General features: G+C 36.5%; 1 protein-coding gene across 1 annotated transcript in view; it reads right to left on the reverse strand.

Moving 5' to 3' along the window:
* FRYL (FRY like transcription coactivator) overlaps positions 1-23,824 on the reverse strand; it is a 234,344-nt gene that overhangs the window by 132,386 nt on the left and 78,134 nt on the right. Inside the window, exon 4 of the mRNA XM_030880492.3 lies at positions 10,525-10,724. Within this exon, the coding sequence (XP_030736352.1) occupies positions 10,525-10,644 (120 nt within the window). The 5' untranslated portion in view covers positions 10,645-10,724. The remainder of the gene's footprint in view (positions 1-10,524; positions 10,725-23,824) is intronic.

Consider the following 23,824-nt stretch of genomic DNA (forward strand, 5'->3'; position numbering starts at 1 on the left):
GGCTGGGAGTGCGGAGCCCAGAGACAGACATGAGACGCTAAGGCTGCTGCTGCCGCCACCAGGAGGCCTGTGTGCGAACAAAGGTCACTAGCCACACGCACTTCCGGGGAGCCTGTGCAGCCCGCCACTGCCGGGGTCCCGGGATCCAGGGACAACTCCCCCGGGAGAACGCACGGCGCGCCTCAGGCTGCAACGTCACGCCGGCCTCTGCCGCCGCAGGCCCGCCCCACACTCCGTGACCCTCCCTACCCCCCGGCCTGAGTGAGCCAGAGCCTCCGAATCAGCGGCTCCTTTAACCCCGTCCTGTCTGAGCAAAGAACAGACGCCCTCCGGCGACCTACACGCACAGGCGGGGCCAAATCCAAAGCTGAGCCCCTGGGAACTGTGAGAACAAAGAAGAGAAAGGGAAATCTCTCCCAGCAGCCTCAGAAGCAGCGGATTAAAGCTCCACAATCAACTTGATATACCCTGCATCTGTGGAATACCTGAATAGACAACGAATCATCCCAAATTAAGGAGCCCTGTGGATGAAAGGCTCTTGGTGCTGCAGCCAGGAGTCAGTGCTGTGCCTCTGAGGTGGGAGAGCCAACTTCAGGACACTGGTCCACAAGAGGCCTCCCAGCTGCACATAATATCAAACAGCAAAAATCTCCGAGAGATCTCCATCTCAACGCCAGCACCCAGCTTCACTCAACGACCAGCAAGCTACAGTGCTGGACATCCTATGCCAAACAACTAGCAAAACAAGAACACAACCCCACCCATTAGCAGAGAGGCTGCCCAAAATCATAATAAGTCTACAGACACCCCAAAACACACCACCAGACGTAGACCTGCCCACCAGAAAGACAAGATCCAGCCTCATCCACCAGAACACAGGCACTAGTACACTCCACCAGGAAGCCTACACAACCCACTGAACCAACCTTAGCCACTGGGGACAGACACAAAAAACAACAGGAACTACGAACCTTCAGCCTGCAAAAAAGGAGACCCCAAACACAGTAAGATAAGCAAAATGAAAAGACAGAAAAACACACAGCAGATGAAGGAGCAAGATAAAAACCCACCAGACCTAACAAATGAAGAGGAAATAGGCAGTCTACCTGAAAAAGAATTCAGAATAATGATAGTAAGGTTGATCCGAAATCTTGGAGATAGAATGGACAATAGAATGGACAAAATGCAAGAATCAGTTAACAAGGACCTAGAAGAACAAAAGATGAAACAAGCAACGATGAACAACACAATAAATGAAATTAAAAGTACTCTAGATGGGATCAATAGCAGAATAACTGAGGCAGAAGAACGGAGAAGTGACCTGGAAGATAAAATAGTGGAAATAACTACTGCAGAGCAGAATAAAGAAAAAAGAATGAAAAGAACTGAGGACAGTCTCAGAGACCTCTGAGACAACATTAAACACACCAACATTCGAATTATAGGGGTTCCAGAAGAAGAAGAGAAAAAGAAAGGGACTGAGAAAATATTTGAAGAGATTATAGTTGAAAACTTCCCTAATATGGGAAAGGAAATAGTTAATCAAGTCCAGGAAGCACAGAGTCCCATACAGGATAAATCCAAGGAGAAATACGCCAAGACACATATTAATCAAACTGTCAAAAATTAAATACAAAGAAAACATATTAAAAGCAGCAAGGGAAAAACAACAAATAACACACAAGGGAATCCCCATAAGGTTAACAGCTGATCTTTCAGCAGAAACTCTGCAAGCCAGAAGGGAGTGGCAGGACATATTGAAAGTGTTGAAGGAGAAAAACCTGCAACCAAGATTACTCTACCCAGCAAGGATCTCATTCAGATTTGATGGAGAAATTAAAACCTTTACAGACAAGCAAAAGCTGAGAGAGTTCAGCACCACCAAACCAGCTCTACAACAACTGCTAAAGGAACTTCTCTAGGCAAGAAACACAAAAGAAGGAAAAGACCTACAATAACGAACCCAAAACAATTAAGAAAATGGCAATGGGAACACACATATCGATAATTACCTTAAATGTAAATGGACTAAATGCTCCCACCAAAAGACACAGATTGGCTGAATGGATACAAAAACAAGACCCATATATATGCTGTCTACAAGAGACCCACTTCAGACCTAGAGACACATACAGACTGAAAGTAAGGGGATGGAAAAAGGTATTTCATGCAAATGGAAACCAAAAGAAAGCTGGAGTAGCAATTCTCATATCAGACAAAATAGACTTTAAAATAAAGACTATTAGAAGAGACAAAGAAGGACAGTACATAATGATCAAGGGATCGATCCAAGAGGAAGATATAACAATTGTAAATATTTATGCACCCAACATAGGTGCACCTCAATACATAAGGCAAATACTGACAACCATAAAAGGGGAAACCTACAGTAACACATTCATAGTAGGGGACTTTAACACCCCACTTTCACCAATGGACAGATCATCCAAAATGAAAATAAATAAGGAAACACAAGCTTTAAATGATACATTAAATGAGATGGAGTTAATTGATATTTATAGGACATTCCATCCAAAAACAACAGAATACACATTTTTCTCAAGTGCTCATGGAACATTCTCCAGGATAGATATCTTGGGTCACAAATCAAGCCTTGGTAAATTTAAGAAAATTGAAATTGTATCAAGTATCATTTCCGACCACAACACTATGAGACTCGATATCAATTACAGGAGAAGATCTGTAAAAAATACAAACACATGGAGGCTAAACAATACACTACTTAATAACGAAGTGATCACTGAAGAAATCAAAGAGGAAATCAAAAAATACCTAGAAACAAATGACAATGGAGACACGACGACTCAAAATCTATGGGATGCAGCAAAAGCAGTTCTAAGAGGGAAGTTTATAGCAATACAATCTTACCTTAAGAAACAGAAAACATCTCGAATAAACAACCTAACCTTGCACCTAAAGCAATTAGAGAAAGAAGAACAAAAAAACCCCAAAGTTAGCAGGAGGAAAGAAATCATAAAAATCAGATCAGAAATAAATGAAAAAGAAATGAAGGAAACGATAGCAAAGATCAATAAAACTAAAAGCTGGTTCTTTGAAAGGATAAACAAAATTGATAAACCATTAGCCAGACTCATCAAGAAAAAAAGGGAGAAGACTCAAATCAATAGAATTAGAAATGAAAAAGGAGAAGTAACAACTGACACTGCAGAAATACAAAAGATCATGAGAGATTACTACAAGCAACTCTATGCCAATAAAATGGACAACCTGGAAGAAATGGACAAATTCTTAGAAAGGCACAACCTGCCAAGACTGAATCAGGAAGAAATAGAAAATATGAACAGACCAATCACAAGCACTGAAATTGAAACTGTGATTAAAAATCTTCCAACAAGCAAAAGCCCAGGACCAGATGGCTTCACAGGCGAATTCTATCAAACATTTAGAGAAGAGCTATCACCTATCCTTCTCAGACTCTTCCAAAATATAGCAGAGGGAGGAACACTCCCCAACTCATTCTACGAGGCCACCATCACCCTGATACCAAAACCAGACAAGGATGTCACAAAGAAAGAAAACTACAGGCCAATATCACTGATGAACATAGATGCAAAGATCCTCAACAAAATACTAGCAAACAGAATCCAACAGCACATTAAACGGATTATACACCATGATCAAGTGGGGTTTATTCCAGGAATGCAAGGATTCTTCAATATACGCAAATCAATCAACGTGATACACCATATTAACAAATTGAAGGAGAAAAACCATATGATCATCTCAATAGATGCAGAGAAAGCTTTTGACAAAATTCAACACCAATTTATGATAAAAACCCTGCAGAAAGTAGGCATAGAGGGAACTTTCCTCAACATAATAAAGGCCATATATGACAAACCCACAGCCAACATCATCCTCAATGGTGAAAAACTGAAAGCATTTCCACTAAGATCAGGAACAAGACAAGGTTGCCCACTCTCACCACTCTTATTCAACATAGTTTTGGAAGTTTTAGCCACAGCAATCAGAGAAGAAAAGGAAATAAAAGGAATCCAAATCAGAAAAGAAGAAGTAAAGCTGTCACTGTTTGCAGATGACATGATACTATACATAGAGAATCCTAAAGATGCTACCAGAAAACTACTAGAGCTAATCAATGAATTTGGTAAAGTTGCAGGATACAAAATTAATGCACAGAAATCTCTGGCATTCCTATACACTAAGGATGAAAAATCTGAAAGTGAAATCAAGAAAACACTCCCATTCACCATTGCAACAAAAAGAATAAAATACCTAGGAATAAACCTACCTAAGGAGACAAAAGACCTGTATGCAGAAAATTATAAGACACTGATGAAAGAAATTAAAGATGATACAAATAGATGGAGAGATATAACATGTTCTTGGATTGGAAGAATCAACATTGTGAAAATGACTCTACTACCCAAAGCAATCTACAGATTCAATGCAATCCCTATCAAACTACCACTGGCATTTTTCACAGAACTAGAACAAAAAATTTCACAATTTGTATGGAAACACAAAAGACCCCGAATAGCCAAAGCAATCTTGAGAACGAAAAATGGAGCTGGAGGAATCAGGCTTCCTGACTTCAGACTATACTACAAAGCTACAGTAATCAAGACAGTATGGTACTGGCACAAAAACAGAAATATAGATCAATGGAACAGGATAGAAAGCCCAGAGATAAACCCACACACATATGGTCACCTTATCTTTGACAAAGGAGGCAGGAATGTACAGTGGAGAAAGGACAGCCTCTTCAGTAAGTGGTGCTGGGAAAACTGGACAGCTACATGTAAAAGTATGAGATTAGATCACTCCCTAACACCATACACAAAAATAAGCTCAAAATGGATTAAAGACCTAAATGTAAGGCCAGAAACTATCCAACTCTTAGAGGAAAACATAGGCAGAACACTCTATGACATAAATCACAGCAAGGTCCTTTTTGACCCACCTCCTAGAGAAATGGAAATAAAAACAAAAGTAAACAAATGGGACCTAATGAAACTTAAAAGCTTTTGCGCAGCAAAGGAAACCATAAAGAAGACCAAAAGACAACCCTCAGAATGGGAGAAAATATTTGCAAATGAAGCAACTGACAAAGGATTAATCTCCAAAATTTATAAGCAGCTCATGCAGCTTAATAACAAAAAAACAAACAACCCAATCCAAAAATGGGCAGAAGACCTAAATAGACATTTCTCCAAAGAAGATATACAGAGTGCCAACAAACACATGAAAGAATGCTCAACATCACTAATCATTAGAGAAATGCAAATCAAAACTACAATGAGATATTATCTCACACCAGTCAGAATGGCCATCATCAAAAAATCTAGAAACAATAAATGCTGGAGAGGGTGTGGAGAAAAGGGAACACTCTTGCACTGTTGATGGGAATGTAAATTGATACAGCCACTGTGGAGAACAGTATGGAGGTTCCTTAAAAAGCTACAAATAGAACTACCATATGACCCAGCAATCCCACTACTGGGCATATACCCTGAGAAAACCATAATTCAAAAAGAGTCATGTACCAAAATGTTCATTGCAGCTCTATTTACAATAGCCCAGAGATGGAAACAACTTAAGTGTCCATCATCGGATGAATGGATAAAGAAGATGTGGCACATATATACAATGGAATATTACTCAGCCATAAAAAGAGACAAAATTGAGCTATTTGTAATGAGGTGGATAGACCTAGAGTCTGTCATACAGAGTGAAGTAAGTCAGAAAGAGAGAGACAAATACCGTATGCTAACACATATATATGGAATTTAAGAAAAAAAAATGTCATGAAAAACCTAGGGGTGAAACAGGAATAAAGACACAGACTTACTAGAGAATGGACTTGAGGCTATGGGGAGGGGGAAGGGTAAACGGTGACAAAGCGATAAAGAGGCATGGACATATATACACTACCAAACGTAAGGTAGATAGCTAGTGGGAAGCAGCCGCATAGCACAGGGAGATCAGCTCGGTGCTTTGTGACCGCCTGGAGGGGTGGGATAGGGAGGGTGGGAGGGAGGGAGACGCAAGCGGGAAGAGATATGGGAATATATGTATATATATAACTGATTCATTTTGTTGTGAAGCTGAAACTAACATACCATTGTAAAGCAATTATACTGCAATAAAGATGTTAAAAAAAAAGAGGACAGAAAAAATAATAATAATAATTTCATTTTCAATTACACAGCAGATGTTTCTGAAATTAACTGGTAAATGAATGAATAAAATATAGTCAACGTCAGACTATTCTGAAAGAACTATCAGAAGCTCTGGCTAACACAATGATACTATGCTTTGTTAGAAGAAAAAGGGCACAGGCCACAGCAATGTTCTTAAGGCTACATTCAATTTAAAAAACAAACTTTTACTAAGCACCTACCACCAAGGGCAGTGCTGCAGGTACAGAGGAAAAAGAGACCTGGTTCCTGATATCAAGTAGCTCACATCAGAAAAGATAAACATGTAAGCAATTAACCATAATATGACAATGTCAGAATCGAGGAGTATGAACAAATTATTATGGTAAAACAAAGATTCATTTAGTTTGGGGAAGGATTACTATGTTAGAGGGAAGATGTGGGAAGTTGGAAGAATGAGTAGAGGTTTAAAAACAGAGGAATTAAAAGCATTTTAAGACTTCCCTGGTGGCGCAGTGGTTAAGAATCCGCCTGCCAATGCAGGAGACACGGGTTCGAGCCATGGTCCGGGAAGATCCCACATGCCGCGGAGCAACTAAGCCCATGTGCCACGATTACTGAGCCTGTGCTCTAGAGCCCACGGGCCACAACTACTGAAGCCCGCACACCTACAGCCCGTGCTCCGCAACAAGAGAAGCCACTGCAATGAGAAGCCCGCGCACCACAAAGAAGAGTAGCCCCCGCTCACCACACTAGAGAAAGCCCACGTGCAAAAACGAAGACCCAACGCAGCCAAAAATAAATAAATAAACGACATAAAAATAAAATGACACTTTGAACAAAAAAGCATTTTAGATTGAGAGAAAAATAAAAAATATATCAGAACAACAGAATATATAGAGGATACTTTTTTTTTTTTTGCGGTACACGGGCCTCCCACTGTTGTGGCCTCTCCCGTTGCGGAGCACAGGCTCCTGACGTGCAGGCTCAGCGGCCATGGCTCACGGGCCCAGCCGCTCCGCGGCATGCGGGATCTTCCCGGACCAGGGCACGAACCCGCGTCCCCTGCATCGGCAGACGGACTCTCAACCACTGCGCCAGCAGGGAAGCCCTAGAGGATACTTTTAAGTGTCACAGCATACATCAGGATAGGAGAATCATGAGTCATTACACAAACTGTAACGAGACTGTGAAGAGGCTGAAATGACTCACCAAGAACTTCAATTTAATCCACAGCAATGAAAAGGAAGCAAGATTTCTAAAGCAGAAAGGCAATAATATTTGTATTTTAGATGAGGAAAAGTCTGGTGAGAACAAGGAAAATGGGAAGGAAGTGAACCACTTCTTGACTGCGTAGAAGGCTAATGCAATGGCCTAATATGACAGAACTTGGCCCTGAGCTAGGACAGTAACAATGGCATTGGGAGAAAAAGGAAGGAGAAAGATGGAAAATCACCATATTATAGACTCATTCAAATTAGGAAGTTTCACTTGTATTTTAACTGTTTTACTCTGAAGACTTTCACATTTCAAAATTAAAATTCCTTTAAGAATATAAAATATTTTAGAGCTCTTAGGACCATAGCACATGGTGCTGTTTAAAAATATTTTATAAAATAGGTAAGTTTTAAATATGTGCTGTGTAAGTTGCAAATTGCTGAAGCCAGCTGATTGCTGAGGGTTCATTATACTATAATCTCTACTTTTATCTAAGTTTAAAAATTTTAATAAACATTTTTTCAGGCTTATTGAGATATAAGTAATAAATAAAAGTGTAATATATTTAAAGTATACAATGCGATATATACATATATACTGTGAAAGGATTCCCACCTTCAAGTTAATTAAAACATCTATCACCTCACATATTCACTTTTTCCTTTCTTTCTTTCTTTCTTTTTTTTTTTTTTTTGGTGAGAACACTTAAGTTCTACTTTCTTGGCAAATTTCAGTTATACAATATAGTATTATCAACCATAGTCACCAGGCTCCATAAACTTTTTCTAATGTATTTTTTTTAAAAATGGTTCCCTTTCTGACTGTACGTTATTTAAGTAGGTTAGTGTAGCGATCTATCATGTAATTCATAGACCATGGATGAAGAAAATAACATTTTATAGAGTAAGTACATTTCTAATCAAGTCTTATAATCATTAATTCATATCTATAGACTTGTAATCCTAATTTCTAAAACAGAATTTTATATTTTATACATGCTGTAAAATATATATACATTGGTATAAAAACATTAATTTGATATGCAGAAAGTAATCGTGGAATGACTTAAATTGAATATAGTGAGATGCAGAGCTTTAAAATATACATTTTGGTTAATGATCTTTTACCTATTATTATTTATTAAACCTCAAATACATTATTTCATAGATGCTTTCTTCAGAGTAGTTTCCTCTATTTAATGATCAGAAAGAAACTCGAGGCATGCATGTACCCACACACATACCATCATATTATGAGTAATGTTAAGTCCTACTTCACTAAGAAAATTAAGAACCTATGATACTTCCTCAACTTCCCTTCCTTCTTAGGTCATCATTATTCTCTTTTCCGTTCCTTTCCTCCCTTCCTTCTGAGGAAGGACAGCAGATTGAGTTAAACCTAACTCTTCACTCTGCTGCTTATTGGCTTTGGGCTTCAGACAAGTAACAAACCCTCTGAGTCTCAAAGTGGCAGTGAAGACCTATCGCTAATCCAGTTGTCTAAGGAATAAATAAATTTTAGCTATTACATCCTCTACCTCCATCTTCATTATCATCACCGTACTTCTAACCTACCAGCGTGATCTTGATACATCCCATATCCATTCCCTTCAAACCCAAAGAGTTGCTTCCTAAAGTTATATCATCCTGCTAAAACTGTTCTCAGGCTGTTTAATTTCCAAGTCCAATACGCTCTTCCTCAGTGTTCACTGTGTTCTGCCTCTCTATATTATTTGACAATAATAATGCTATTCTATACTCTCTTCCCTTGATATTATCATGTGCTCTTTTAGCTTTATCACCCTCATGTAGATGATGCCAAAATCTATATTTCTTGTGAGTTCCCAAAAGGAATCTCCAGCTACCAATCAAATAGTTCCACATGGTTTAGATCGCTAGTAGCTCAAGCTTAACATACACAAAGGAAAAATTATCTTAATCACCTTTACTACCCCAATAACATTCCTGTTTTCTTTACCTAAGTAAATACACTACCATCTTTTCTAACACTTCAAAAATCTTTAACCCTTCACTCTCACTCGAAACACCTACTCCTAATTATGTGCCAAGTTCTACTGATTCTGCTTCTGTTGTTTATCTCACTTTTTTCTGCAACCACTTCTCCACTGTTAATGCCCTAGTTCCCTAGCTCTTTTCATTCCAGCCTGAATTATATACAATAACTAAACAGTCTTTGCCTTTCATCTGTTCTCCCTCTTACTGCCCAACCACTGTATTATCTATCATAATAGCCACCACAATTCGTTAGAATCCAACCCAGACATTTGTTTTTGGTCTTTTTCTTCCTTCGTCACCATAAGCTCGACTCACACAGAGCTCCTCACATTCTTTAAGTATCCTCGTGTACTGTAAGTTCAAAGCTGTTTACGTGTTCATTATAAGTCTGGCTACTGTCACATCATTAACTCACAGAATGTTTTAGGTTTTCTCTTATGTTTTATCTGTCTCAACAATTCCCATTGGTGAAATCCATTTTTGTTCTTTGGTGACCTGCAGTAACTTATCAAAGTGGGTTCTAGAGTCATTACAGCTTTTTAGATCATCACTTTACTACTGGCCTACCCCTTAATTTTTTGTGAAGACTTTATTTTTGAGAGCAGTTTTAGGTTCACAGCGAAACTGAGTGGAAAGATAGACTTCCCATATTCCCCTGTGCCCTTACACGCGTAGCCCCCGCCATTATCAACATTCCACGCCAGAGGGGTGCATTTGTTATAACAGATGAACCTACACTGACACAGCCTAATCATCCAAAGTCTACAGATTGCACTGCAGTCCACAACGGGTGTTGCATATTCTATGGGTTTGGACAAATGTATAATGACATGTATCCACCATTATAATATCATACAGAATATATTCATTGTCCTAAAAATCCTCTGTGTCTGCCTATTCATCCCACCCCTACCCCTGCCCAACCCCTGGCAACCACTGATCTTTTACTGTCTCCACAGCTTTGCCTTTTCTAGAATGTCATACAGTTGGAATTATACAGTACGTACCCTTTTCAGATTGGCTTCCTTTAATATTTTTTCAAGTATATTATTTTCTTTGGAAAATTTGTAATATAATGGTTAATGCAAGTCAAGAAAATATTGGATTTATAGGTCAGCTCTACTCACCAAGGGTTCAGCCATTACAACTTCAATTTTCTTTTCAGCTTGAACAGCAAATTCTGCAAAGAGGCTCTTGATGACATATTCACCAGGCTTGACATCCGGGTCAATCGTAATGCTTGACATGATGATATTCCTTTTCCCCAAAGTGGAATGAAAGTTGGAAGAAATGCAGTACTTATTCACTTTGCTGACTTGTGCTGAAGCTAAAAATAAAAGAAACAAAAGAACTCTACTTTAATAATCAACTCAATTAGGCCAACCATAACCACCCTATTTAATATGTATCCTCCCCCTAAATCCCATCCAGATCTCCCAATCTGTATTACCAGACTCTATTTTTGTCTATTACACTTGTCACCTTCTAACATACTGCCCAACATAACTATAATTTAGTTATATATTATGTTTACTATGTACTCTTTTTCTCCCTACCCTACTGTTGTAAATGCTATTAGAACAAAGATCCTCTTCTGTCTTTTTTGTTCACTGATGAATCCCAGGAGCCTAGAACAGTGCCTGGTATATATACTAGGTATACAATAAATATGTATTGAATGAACAAATGAATTCTAAACAAAGTTATGTGCAATGAAGGAAATAAAACATGACTCATAGGACTTTTCTTTGAATCATTCAAAGGAGAGATAGGGATGATATCAACCGTGCCTGGCAAACAGGGCTTCGCATCAAGTGTGGCACAAAGAGAGCACACACCACTGCTTGCCGTTTATCTTCACCTGTTCTGTTCCTTTGACTACCTGGGCAGTCTACCTGGCTTTTATCTACAGTTTATCCAGTCACCTCGATCTTCCAGGCTGTTGTATATTATAGACCCTCCCATTCTCTAACCTCAGCTTGTGACATCCCTTTGTCCTGGAATATTCACAGAGAACCTCCAAGAATGTACTCCTCTCCCTCAGGCTGATCTCTAGATACTACCCTTTCAATATGCTGTCCTATAAATAACTCCCTCCTTGAAACAGGAAGCAGAGCACAGTTTTTCTAAGACTGAATTTCTGCTTATGTGTATGTGTGTATATAACCACAGGACAATAAATTTAATCTAAATAAACACACTCCCAACTTATAAGGAATTGTTCCGTCAACTTAAAAAAAAAAAGAAAACCCTACTCTACCAAACATAGTATGTGTCAAGATATCTAAAGGTGACTGTGATAACACCCAAAGAAAATCCTAGAAAGCAATATAAAGTCAGGTTATGGCAGTCACTTCAGAAAAAATAATTTGCAAATTTAAGAAAAATAAATATTTTTGAAAGACTGAACTTCCGGGAGTTCCCTGGCAGTCTGGTGGTTAGGACTCCACACTTTCACAGCTAAGGGCCCGGGTTCAATCCCTGGTCGGGGAGCTAAGACCCCACAAGCTGTGCGGTGTAGCCAGGGGGAAAACAAAAGACTGAACTTCCAAATACCAAAGAATGGCTTACTTTCATGTCCTATTCATTATCTTCATTTACTTACTTATTTATATAGAACAGAATATTTTCCACCAAGGTTAAGATTAGAAGTTAGTCATACATGATGCTTAAATATTTAAAATAATAATCTAAAGAATGTTATAAACTGTTAATATTGCATCTAAAATAAATATCTTTGTATCACATAAAATTAAAATATAATATGTAATGTATTCTAGAACTAAAATTATATAATAACAATTCAAAACAAAAATTCACAGTCCTTTGAACACAGTGCACACTATTTATTTTAAACAATGACTTGTTTGTTTACTCTGTTTCATGATCCAACACTGTGTATTATAAAGGAGAGAATGTGTTAACAAACGTCATTGTGGGGAAAGGAGATCTTAAATTTTAAAAATTTATTCTGAGTCATTAAGAATATTCTATATTTTATATCCACACATGTTGAATAACTCTTGGGAATCATAAAATAGTGGAAAAGCCTACCCAGATAGTTTCTAGAATTTTAATTTACATTTTAGAAATAAAAATGAGGATGAAACACTTTTAAGATTTTGACTTACGGCAGCAGATACAAAATATATATTTTAATTAAGATTCATAAGATAAGACAGTTACAAAGTTTCTTTGGCTTTAACTTTACAATAAACGTTTTAAACAAGAAGCTATGATAGTCTTTGGCACTTGCATTCTAGACTCTGATGAAGTATAATCTTAATAACATTGTAACCTTTAAAGTCTCCTCAAAAAGAAAAAACTTTAGTTAAAATGACCTCTCAAAAACTCACCCTTACTGTCTTCTACTTCCTAAAAAATCATAAACATAAATTAAGCATAAACAAATATTCCTACATATCATAATTGCATATTTTAAGAAATTTGCCAATACAGCCAAAAGTTTTAGGGAAACCAGTATTTATCTTCCAGATAAAGGTTTATCTTCCAAAGACCTGCAGTATCTTCCAAAATAAAAATACTTCAATTTTTTAAAAAATCAAATTTTAATGAAAATTACTTATTAAGAGTTAATCACTTTTACCTCCATCCACAAAGCTCTAATGAAATCAGTTAGAAAAAGACCCATACCCCCAAACTGAAAACTGGACAAAGGACATGAAGAAACAAGCTACAAAAGATATAACAGAAGAAGCCAGTAACCATGAAAATAATATTTAAACTCACTAATATTTTAAAAATAAATAAAAATTAAATAATACTTTTCATTTATCAAAGTGGTTTCCCCAAATTGTGTATTTCATTATAATGTTCAGCTTTGGTGAAGATATGTGATTTTTTCTCATATTCTGCTAAGAGTTAAGAAAAAGGGATGGTCACTCTAAGCAGGGTAAGAATGCTAGTTTACACATAACTAGATTAACCTGATGTCACCAGACTGCTTGAGTTAAATATTTTATGAGGTTAAACAATCCTATTTCTCTACATGCTATTAAAATTTTTTGAAATTTTATATAAGCCTATGGGAGAATAAAGACATAAATGTTAGAGTGTAACTCTTAACACAATTCAGGCATTGAATTACAAGTTGTAAAAACCCAATGTCAGATTAAACATCCTTGGAATATAAATCTATAAAACTCTGATAATAATAAGAATATAGTAAGACCTGAATAATTAACATATAAAATTAAGATAAAATATAAAAATTAACCTAGCATGTATACTCTTTCTCTTAGATAAGGTGCAAATAAAACATAAATACAGTATTTTTAGACAGCTAACTCTCTATATAGCACTGTTCTTAGCATGTTTCATTTAAAAATTACCTTTTTCATGCTCATAAGACTCCTATACCTTTATAAGATAAACTGAACTTCAATGAAGGAGAACAGACAAGGGAGAAGAGACACAAAAACCCTAAGCTGATACATGTTTGGTTTCATTACTTTACAGCAGCGGTTCTCAGTGTTTTCTAGCTCTATTATATTCTTATGCACAACACTAAACAGTAACATCCCCCAAAATGCACAGTGACTCAGTGACTGAGGTGTTTTAGATAAGGATGAGTAGGGGAGGGTGGATGTAGTTTTAAAAAGACCCCAGTGGAGTCTATGAAAGCTGCCTGCAGTACCCTCACCCCCAAAAACAGGTCTTTAGGGATAAAAAATTACTACTTTGTGGTCATAATCTTATATATACATGCATATTACACACATATTTACAAAGAGATTTATATAAATACAGAAAAGTAACAAAATACCACACAATTGCTTACTTATTATAATTATTTACTTATATTGGTTAGTAGTAAACATGTTGATGACAACCTAAGAAAGAAAAGGTATAAGGTAAAGGGTCTTTGAACAAGACCAAAAGTCAAAAATATCTCTTATTTTAAAAGGCAAAAGCAAAATTCTTAGTTTAAAAAGCAAGCCTATCCCAGCAAGTTATTTTGTGGCTATCAACAAACCGATTCTGAAGTTTATATAAAGAGGCAAATGACCCAGAATAGCCAACACAATATTGAAGAACAAGAAAGTTGGAGGACTGACACTACCCGACTTCAGAACTTACTTTAATGCTACAGTAAACAAGATAGTATGGTACTAGTGAAAGAATACATAAATAGATCAGTGGAATAGAATAGAGATCCCAGGAACAGACTCACAAAGACAGAGTCAAGTGAAACTAATCTTTGACAAAGAAGCAAAGGCTATCAATGGAAAAAGACTTTTCAACAAATGGTGTTGGAATGACTGGACATCCACATGCCCCCACCCCAAAAATCTAGACACAGAACCTACATCTTTTACAAAAACTAACTCGAAATGGATCATAGGTCATAGATCGAAATGTAAAATGCAAAACTATAAAATTCCCAGACTATAAGAAGGAGAAAATCTAACAGTTCTTGGGTTTAGCTATGACTTTATTAGATACAACACTAAAAGCACAACCCATGGAAGAAAAATTGATAAACTGAGCTGTATTAAAATTACTAACTTCAGCTCTGCAAAAGATACTGTTAAGAGAATGAAAAGACACAGACTGGGAGAAAACCTTTGCAAAACACATATCCGGTAAACTGTTATCCAAACTATATAACAATTCTTAAAATGCACTTAGAAGATAAACAATCCAATTAAAAAATGGGCAAAACATCTGAATAGACCCCTCACCAAAGAAGACATACAGATGACAAGTAAGCATATGAAAAGATGCTCCACATCATTCGTCTTCAGAGAAATGCAAATTAAGACAACAATGAGATAACACTGTGGATGGAAAATGTCACCTGCCATATCAGTAAACAAAGGGTGCTGCCAACGTCAAGCCATTAGCCACTGCAGCCCCCCCAACATGCACTCTGAGGGGATTCAGGATGGAGAAAAACAGGATACTGGCCCTAGATAGTTAAGGTGCATATCAAAGGAATGATTTCAATGAGCCCAGACTCTTGCATCTTTCTATGTGCTAATGGATTTAGCACACAGGAAAGTGCTAAATTCACTAACATGAGATGTCTGGGTTTTTTTAATTAACAGTAATCTTTTGATGTTCCAACGACCTGGTTTTTTGTTGCAAAAACTCCTATGTATCCTAGCTCCTCCCTTACCTCTCAGGACCAGTCCCTCAGAGCTATCTTAGAGGCTGCGTCCTAGGCCGAAGTCCTCAGCACACACAATTCTCAACTTTTAGGTTGTGCTTTTTTTTTTCAGTTAACACCACTACACAACTATTAAAATGATCAAAATCTATAACATTGACAAAAACAAATGCTGGTGAGGATGTGAAACAACAGGAACTCTCAGTCACCACTGGTGAAAATGTAAAAGGGAAGGCAGTTTGAAGATTTCTTACAAAACTAAATATATTCTTACCACACAACACAGCAACTGTGCTCTTTGGTATTTCCCCAAAGGAGTTGAAAACATATACACACAAAAACCTGCACACGGATGTTTTTAGCAGCTTTATTCATAATTGCCAAAACTTATAACCAATCAAGATGTCCTTCAGTAGGTGAATGGATAAACAAACTGGTACATCGGACAATGTAGTATTATTCAGTGCTAAAACGAAATGAATTATATAGCCATGAAAAGACTTGGAGGAAACTTAAATGCATGTTACTAAGTAGAATAAGCCAATCTGAAAAGGCTACATATTGTGTGATTCCAACTATTTGACATTCCAGAAAAGGCAAAACTATGAAGACAATAAAAAGATGAGTGACTGCCAGGGGTTGGAGAGGGGGAAGGATACATAGGTGGAACACAGAGGATTTTTTCTTTTTTTTTTTTTTTTTTTGCGATACGCGGGCCTCTCACTGTTGTGGCCCCTCCCGTTGCGGAGCGCAGGCTCCGGACGCGCAGGCTCAGCAGCCATGGCTCACGGGCCCAGCTGCTCCGCGGCATGTGGGATCCTCCCGGACCGGGGCACGAACCCGCGTCCCCTGCAACGGCAGGCGGACTCTCAACCACTGCGCCACCAGGGAAGCCCAACACAGAGGATTTTTAGGGGCACAGTACTATTCTGTATGACGCTGCAATGATGGATGCATGCCATTATACATTTGTCAAGACCCATAGAATGCACCACACCAAGACTGATATTGTAAACTATGGACTTTGGGTGATTATGATATGTCTATGTAGGTTCATCAATTGTAACAAATGTATCACATTAACGTAAAATATCAATAGTAGGGGAAATGGGCAGGGCTGGGAGGGGTGGGTAGCAGAAGCGGGTACATGGGAACTCTCTGTACTTTCTGTTCAAATTTCTGTAAACTTGAAACTGCTCTTCACAAAAAAAAAAAGTCTAATATTTTTTTAAAAAAGAAAGAAAAGCCTACTCTATTCCTGTCAGCCAGAACCAAAGGTGCCTGAGAAGAGTCACAATAAACAGCAGACCAGGCCAAAGCTTAAAACAATAATGTACTTGGACCAAGAGAAGAAAACAGTTTACTAAGTCAATTACAATAAAATGTCAAAAACACAAATCAGGTTATATGGTAGACAAATTGAAAGCAGAAACAAAGATAGCAAAATCAGATTAGGGAATGAAAGAAAACTTCAACTTCTGGGGAGGCCAGGTGGATTGGTGTATCTTTCAACCAACCATCCAAAGCAAAACTGTACATTTGAAAGCAACTGTTTCTGAAGAGAAGAAAAGAAAAGTAATGTGCACACTGTACATGTTGAGAGGTACAATATGAAAGCATTGTTTGATGGGTTCAGCGCACAAACACAATTTGCTATATAAGGCAAGGTATACCTCAAAATTCCTTCATGAATGAAGGAATCTCAAACCAGACACCATTCACTTCTTATGGAAACAAAACATTATTTAATATTTATTAAGATATTTTGCATATTATTTTATGCTAACAAACCAAATCTTATTTCAAGCGATAAGCTGGTAAATGCCTCTTTTTTAAAAAAAAAAATTGTGTCCTGATTTGCAGCATTTGCTAATTTCCATCATGGAAATACTCCCATCATGGCTGATTTCAAGCCGCCGATAATTTAACAACCAGATGGTAAAATTCCTGGCAGGAACCAGGTGCAAAACACCACATCAAGTTACTGTTCATGTATGACAAGGAAACTGACTTCTAATTAAAGTCGATTGTCCCATTTGAATGGAATGTGAACTTAGGTTCTTAGTTTAAGAACTTTCAGATCAGTGGCTTTATTTCCTCCACAACTGCCAGATTTTGATATATCATTTTTTCTTCCTTAAAAGTCTATATTATTAACATACTCTTTGCTTAGAATAACTATTTGCCAAATCAAGTACTTCTGTTGCTCTTCAAATTCATTTATATAAAATGGGCTAAAAAGAAAAAGCGTCCCCATTTTGATCAGATATATATTTACCTCTATTTTCTTTTAACTCTCTTTTAGTTATATTCACTCCATTTAAATCTGTCTTGGGGTGTTACACGACAAAAATTTAAAAATTCTTCCTCAACATTTAATCAGTTCTTCTCAGTACCTTTACTAAAATTTTGTCACTGATTTTATTATCATAAACTAAATTCATACTCAAATATGCTTCCTATTCGCTCATTAACAATCAGTTTTTGTATCAGTACCATTCTTTTAATTATTGTAACTTTTCATAATAGTGTTTATCATCTGTTGGCACAAATACTCCTGGTGTACTCATTATCTTCAGGAATTTCTCACCTATTGTCATTCACTTATACTTCCAAGCTTATGCATACTTTCACGAAATAATTAGAAGAAAATTGACATCTTAATTAAGACGTCTTATCTAGAACCTGGCATACCCTCACTAATTTGTCTTCTTTCATGTACCCAAAGGAAAATGTATACTTTCCTTCATAGGGGAATCTCTTTAATTCTTATTAATTGTCTTCCTAAATACTTTAAGTGTCTATTCTATGTGAATGAAATCATTTTCCTCACTACTCAGTCCAACTTTTTTTGCTTCTGGATGAATTTCAATGGATAGAAAAATTAAGACTTTTGCTTGTTCTTTGGACAGCTGTTCCTAAAATGTTTATTTATCCTAGGCTAAACTATTCCCATTGAAAACAATTTCTAAACATAGAAGTCCTATGACATCTTTGGCACATTTCCAATGTTTTTTACTTGTAATCTACTACAGAAATATCGCTTATTATAAAGCTGAAGAAAAATGACCTATCATCTAAATAATCCATTATTCACTCAGCCAGAGTCTCCCTGAGGTTATTATTTTCCTGTAGTCTTTTGAACCTTCAGAAGCTCGCCTAAGAAACTCTTCTAAAAATTTAGAAATAATGTGGTATTTTTAAAATATGCATGGACCTAGGAGTCAGAAGACAAGAGCCCTGGACTTGGCTACTGAATATCATTATAATCTTGGTCAAAACATTTAACCTCTCTAAGCTCTGCTTCCCCACCAGAAAATGAACGAGTTGAGTTATATCTCAACTGTGGGTATGGTATCAGAAGCAACAAAAAAGTTGTTTTCATTTTTGTTCTCCACTCTTCTGCCCATAAAAATATTCACTGCCAGTGAAAAACCTATTGTGGCAAAATCTTCTCCTCTGGCCAGACATGAACCAGGGCCTCACCACAGGATAGCCCTAAAGTGAAAATATGAACACCAGAATCCTGCAGCAAACATACCCAGTTGTTTCATCCAGCAAACATACCTAGACCCAGGGCTTGACAGAGGTAAATAACTGCATATGGTTGTGCAGCCATTTTTCTCAGACTTCCAAGAAGACGAGCAGAATCTAAATAGGTGGGCTGAGTCCTCTATACCCCTGAGGCTGATATGACTTAAACAAACCAAGAACAAAGGGGCTTCCTCTTAATATCTTAATTGATAGCTAACTAAGGCTCACAGAGACTGAGCCTGCTTTTCCTTCCATCACTCTTGGGATTATACTTTAAAACAGTACTGTAGCTGTATGGCTCACACACTTAATTAGCTGACAAAGAAATACAACTGCACACCTACTGGTATCCAGCAGCCAGAGACAAAGGAAACAAATAAAATATTTACCATTCACCAGCAGCAAATATTATTATAGGTTTCAAAACACCAAATCTATTTCAATTAAAACAAATTAAACAAAGATGCTGATTCTTGCTTTATTATTCAACACCATCCTGAAGGTTATGGGATGATATAAGTAAATGCAATAATACAAGAAAATGAAATCATTGTTATAAATATTGAAAAAGAAGACATGAAATTTCTTTATTAACTAGCAATTATGTAGGAATGAAAATCGATAAAAACCTACTCACAAATATAAATAGGAAGGGACACATTTAATAAAAAAGCATAGGACTTATATAAAAGAAAATTCAAGAACTTCTTAAAGAACATAAAAAGAAGACATGAACAAAGGTAAGGACATACTTATAGATAAAAGCATTTGTTATTATGTGTCAATTCTCACAAAATTAATATATTAATTAGTACAATTCCAATTAAGATTTCAGTACTATTTTGTTTAGGTTGTATTGGATAAAATTATCTTAGAATATACTAGGAGGAATAAATACCTAAGAACAGCAAAAAAAAATTTATTTAAAAAGAATATAAACACTATTCTCTAAATCAGAAGATAATATAACTATAATCAGAACAGATTATAACTATAATCAAAACATATATCAAAAAATAACATAAAATGTTGAACATCACTAATCACCAGGGAAATGCAAATCAAAATCACACTGAGATACCATCTTACACCTGTCAGAATGGCTATCATCAAAAAGACCACAAATAACAAATGTTGGCAAGGATGTGGAGAAAAGGGAACCCTTGTACACTGTTGGTGGGAATGTAAATTGGTGCAGCCACTGTGGAAAACAATATGGAGGTTTCTCAAAAATCTAAAAATAGAACTACCATATGACTAAGCAATTCCACTCCTGGGTATATATCTGAAAAAAGCAAAAACACTAATTCAAAAAGATAACGTGTACCCCAATGTTCACAGCAGCATTGATAACAATTGCCAAGACATGGAAGCAACCTAAGTGTCCATCAACAGATGAATAGATAAAGAAGATATGGTATATATATATATATATATATATATATATGTATGTAAGTATTTGTATACGGAATACTACTCACCCATAAAAAACAATGAAATTTTGCCATTTGCAACAACATGGATGGACCTGGAGGACATTATGCTAGGAAAAGTAAATCAGACAGAGGAAGACAAATACTGTATGATATTACTTATATGTGGAATCTAAAATACAACTAACTAGTGAATATAACAAAAAAAAAGCAGACTCACAGATTTAGAGAACAAACTAGTGGTTACCAGTGTGAAGAGGGAAGGGGAGAGGGGCAATATAGTGGAAGGGGATTAAGAGGTACAAACTATTACATATAAATACGATACAAAAATACAATGTACAACACAGGGAATATAGCCAATATTTTGTGACTATAGAGTACAACCTTTAAAAATTGTGAATCACTATATTGTATACCTGTAACTTATGTAATATTGTACATCAAATATACTTCAATTAATAAAAACTTTGTAAAATGGGTAAAAATATATATATATAATGACTATATCAGAACACAATGTAAAAGTAATCAACTTAGTGAATATTAAGTACAGATAAATTAGATTAATATAAAAGATTAGAGAACCTCCCAGAAATCCCAGAATACGAATTCAACATAGGCAAAATTAGAGGGGAGGGAATGATTTATTTAGTAATAATGTTGGACTATATTCCTACTCATCTGCAGAAAAATAAACATAATATATTCAAAAACCAAATTCCAGATGGATATGAAGTAAAAATGTTTTAAAGTCTTAGAAAAAAAAATTCAAAGTCAACATGTATAATCCAGGAGAGAGGGGACTTTTAGCCAAGATAGAATGCCCAAAATTATTAAAAAATAAAAAAGAGAGAGAGAAAGAAAAAGATGAATGTACTCAACCAAATAAAATTTTTAAATATTTATAAGGCAAATGATACCATAAACAAGAAAGGACAAAGTCGGGGAAAAAACAGAATGCAGATGACAGAAAATATAAAATATTCAAAGAGCTCTTACAAATTTATAAAAAAAGACAACACAACAGAGAAAAAACTGGCAAAAGACATAATTAGACAGTTCACATAAGAACCAATCTAAGAAGACAACAAACATATGAAAAAATATTCAAACTTTGTAATGCCCAGAAAATGAAAATCAAACTAGCAGTGAGCTTTCATTTTATACACAAATGTTAAATTTGTGCCAAATATTAAAAAGAATAATTGGATCTACTGCTGGCAAGGTATAGGGAAATTAACACTTAGCACACTGCTGATGGAAATGTCATGTCCACCTAACTACAATCCAGTAGGGTGGACAAAAGGATGAGTATTCTGGCCCCTATAGCAGAGCATGACAGATATAAATTTCTTAGATCTTTAGGCTCTTCCACACAACTTCCTGATTACAATTTAGCTTTTATGACCTACCTCACAGGAGAGCAAAGAATGGTCTGCCAGCTCCAGCATTAACGTTCATTCACTTGGCGTATTTCTCACTGTAAATTAGTAAATTGGCAAACATAAAAGCTTGTCTCTGTCAGACTGTTTATAACAATTCTGCCCTCTGGAAAAGATTTCATATCCACTCGCAGCATTCTGGCTAAGTCAAGTTTTCTGACCTGATGCTGGTCCTTGCCAGCCTTCTCTGGCAACTCCTTAAATCAGAATCAAAATCTTTGGAGGGAGGCCCAGGCATCTGTATGTTTTTGAAAACCCCCTAAGGTGGCTCTACTGTGCAGCCAGGGTGAAAACCACTGCCTTCCACTATTCTTCTAAAGCAGAACACTTGGCTCTATACAATGATTTTACTTAAACCTAATTCTGATGATAAACTTTGAAAAACACCGTAAACAAGGAAACCTACTTATATAATACCACAGAGAGAGTTAAATGAATGCATGTCAGGGACAAAGCTCTAGGAAGCAAAGCGAAGGATCGTTCATAAGATAATTCAAAAACCTAACTTTAAAAACTATAGGCCAATATCACTGATGAACATAGATGCAAAAATCCTCAACAAAATACTAGCAAACAATCCAACAGCACATTAAAAGGATCATACACCATGATCAAGTGGGGTTTATCCCAGGAATGCAAGGATTCTTCAACATATGCAAATCAATCAATGTGATACACCATACTAATAACTTGAAGGAGAAAAACCATATGATCACCTCAATAGATGCAGAGAAAGCTTTCGACAAAATTCAACACCCATTTATGATAAAAACTCTGCAGAAAGTAGGCATAGAGGGAACTTTCCTCAACATAATAAAGGCCATATATGACAAACCCACAGTCAACATCATCCTCAATGGTGAAAAACTGAAATCATTTCCACTAAGATCAGGAACAAGACAAGGCTGCCCACTCTCACCACTCTTATTCAACATAGTTTTGGAAGTTTTAGCCACAGCAATCAGAGAAGAAAAGGAAATAAAAGGAATCCAAATCGGAAAAGAAGAAGTAAAGCTGTCACTGTTTGCAGATGACATGATACTATATATAGAGGATCCTAAAGATGCTACCAGAAAACTACTAGAGCTAATCAGTGAATTTGGTAAAGTAGGAGGATACAAAATTAATGCACAGAAATCTCTGGCATTCCTATACACTAATGATGAAAAATCTGAAAGTGAAATCAAGAAAACACTCCCATTTACCATTGCAACAAAAAGAATAAAATAAAATATCTAGGAATAAACTTACCTAAGGAGACAAAAGATCTGTATGCAGAAAATTATAAGACACTGATGAAAGAAATTATAGATGATACAAATAGATGGAGAGATATACCATGTTCTTGGATTGGAAGAATCAACATTGTGAAAATGACTCTACTACCCAAAGCAATCTACAGATTCAATGCAATCCCTATCAAACTACCAATGGCATTTTTCACAGAACTAGAACAAAAAATTTCACAATTTGTATGGAAACACAAAAGACCCCAAATAGCCAAAGCAATCTTGAGAACGAAAAACAGAGCTGGAGGAATCAGGCTCCCTGACTTCAGACTATACTACAAAGCTACAGTAATCAAGACAGTATGGTACCGGCACAAAAACAGAAATACAGATCAATGGAACAGGATAGAAAGCCCACGCACGTATGGTCACCTTATCTTTGATAAAGGTGGCAGGAATGTACGGTGGAGAAAGGACAGCCTATTCAATAAGTGGTGCTGGGAAAACTGGACAGCTACATGTAAAAGTATGAGATTAGATCACTCCCTAACACCATACACAAAAATAAGCTCAAAATGGATTAAAGACCTAAATGTAAGGCTAGAAACTATCAAGCTCTTAGAGGAAAACACAGGCAGAACACTCTATGACAT

Source organism: Globicephala melas, chromosome 5 (assembly GCF_963455315.2).
Source record: "Globicephala melas chromosome 5, mGloMel1.2, whole genome shotgun sequence".
NCBI classification, from domain to species: domain Eukaryota; kingdom Metazoa; phylum Chordata; class Mammalia; order Artiodactyla; family Delphinidae; genus Globicephala; species Globicephala melas.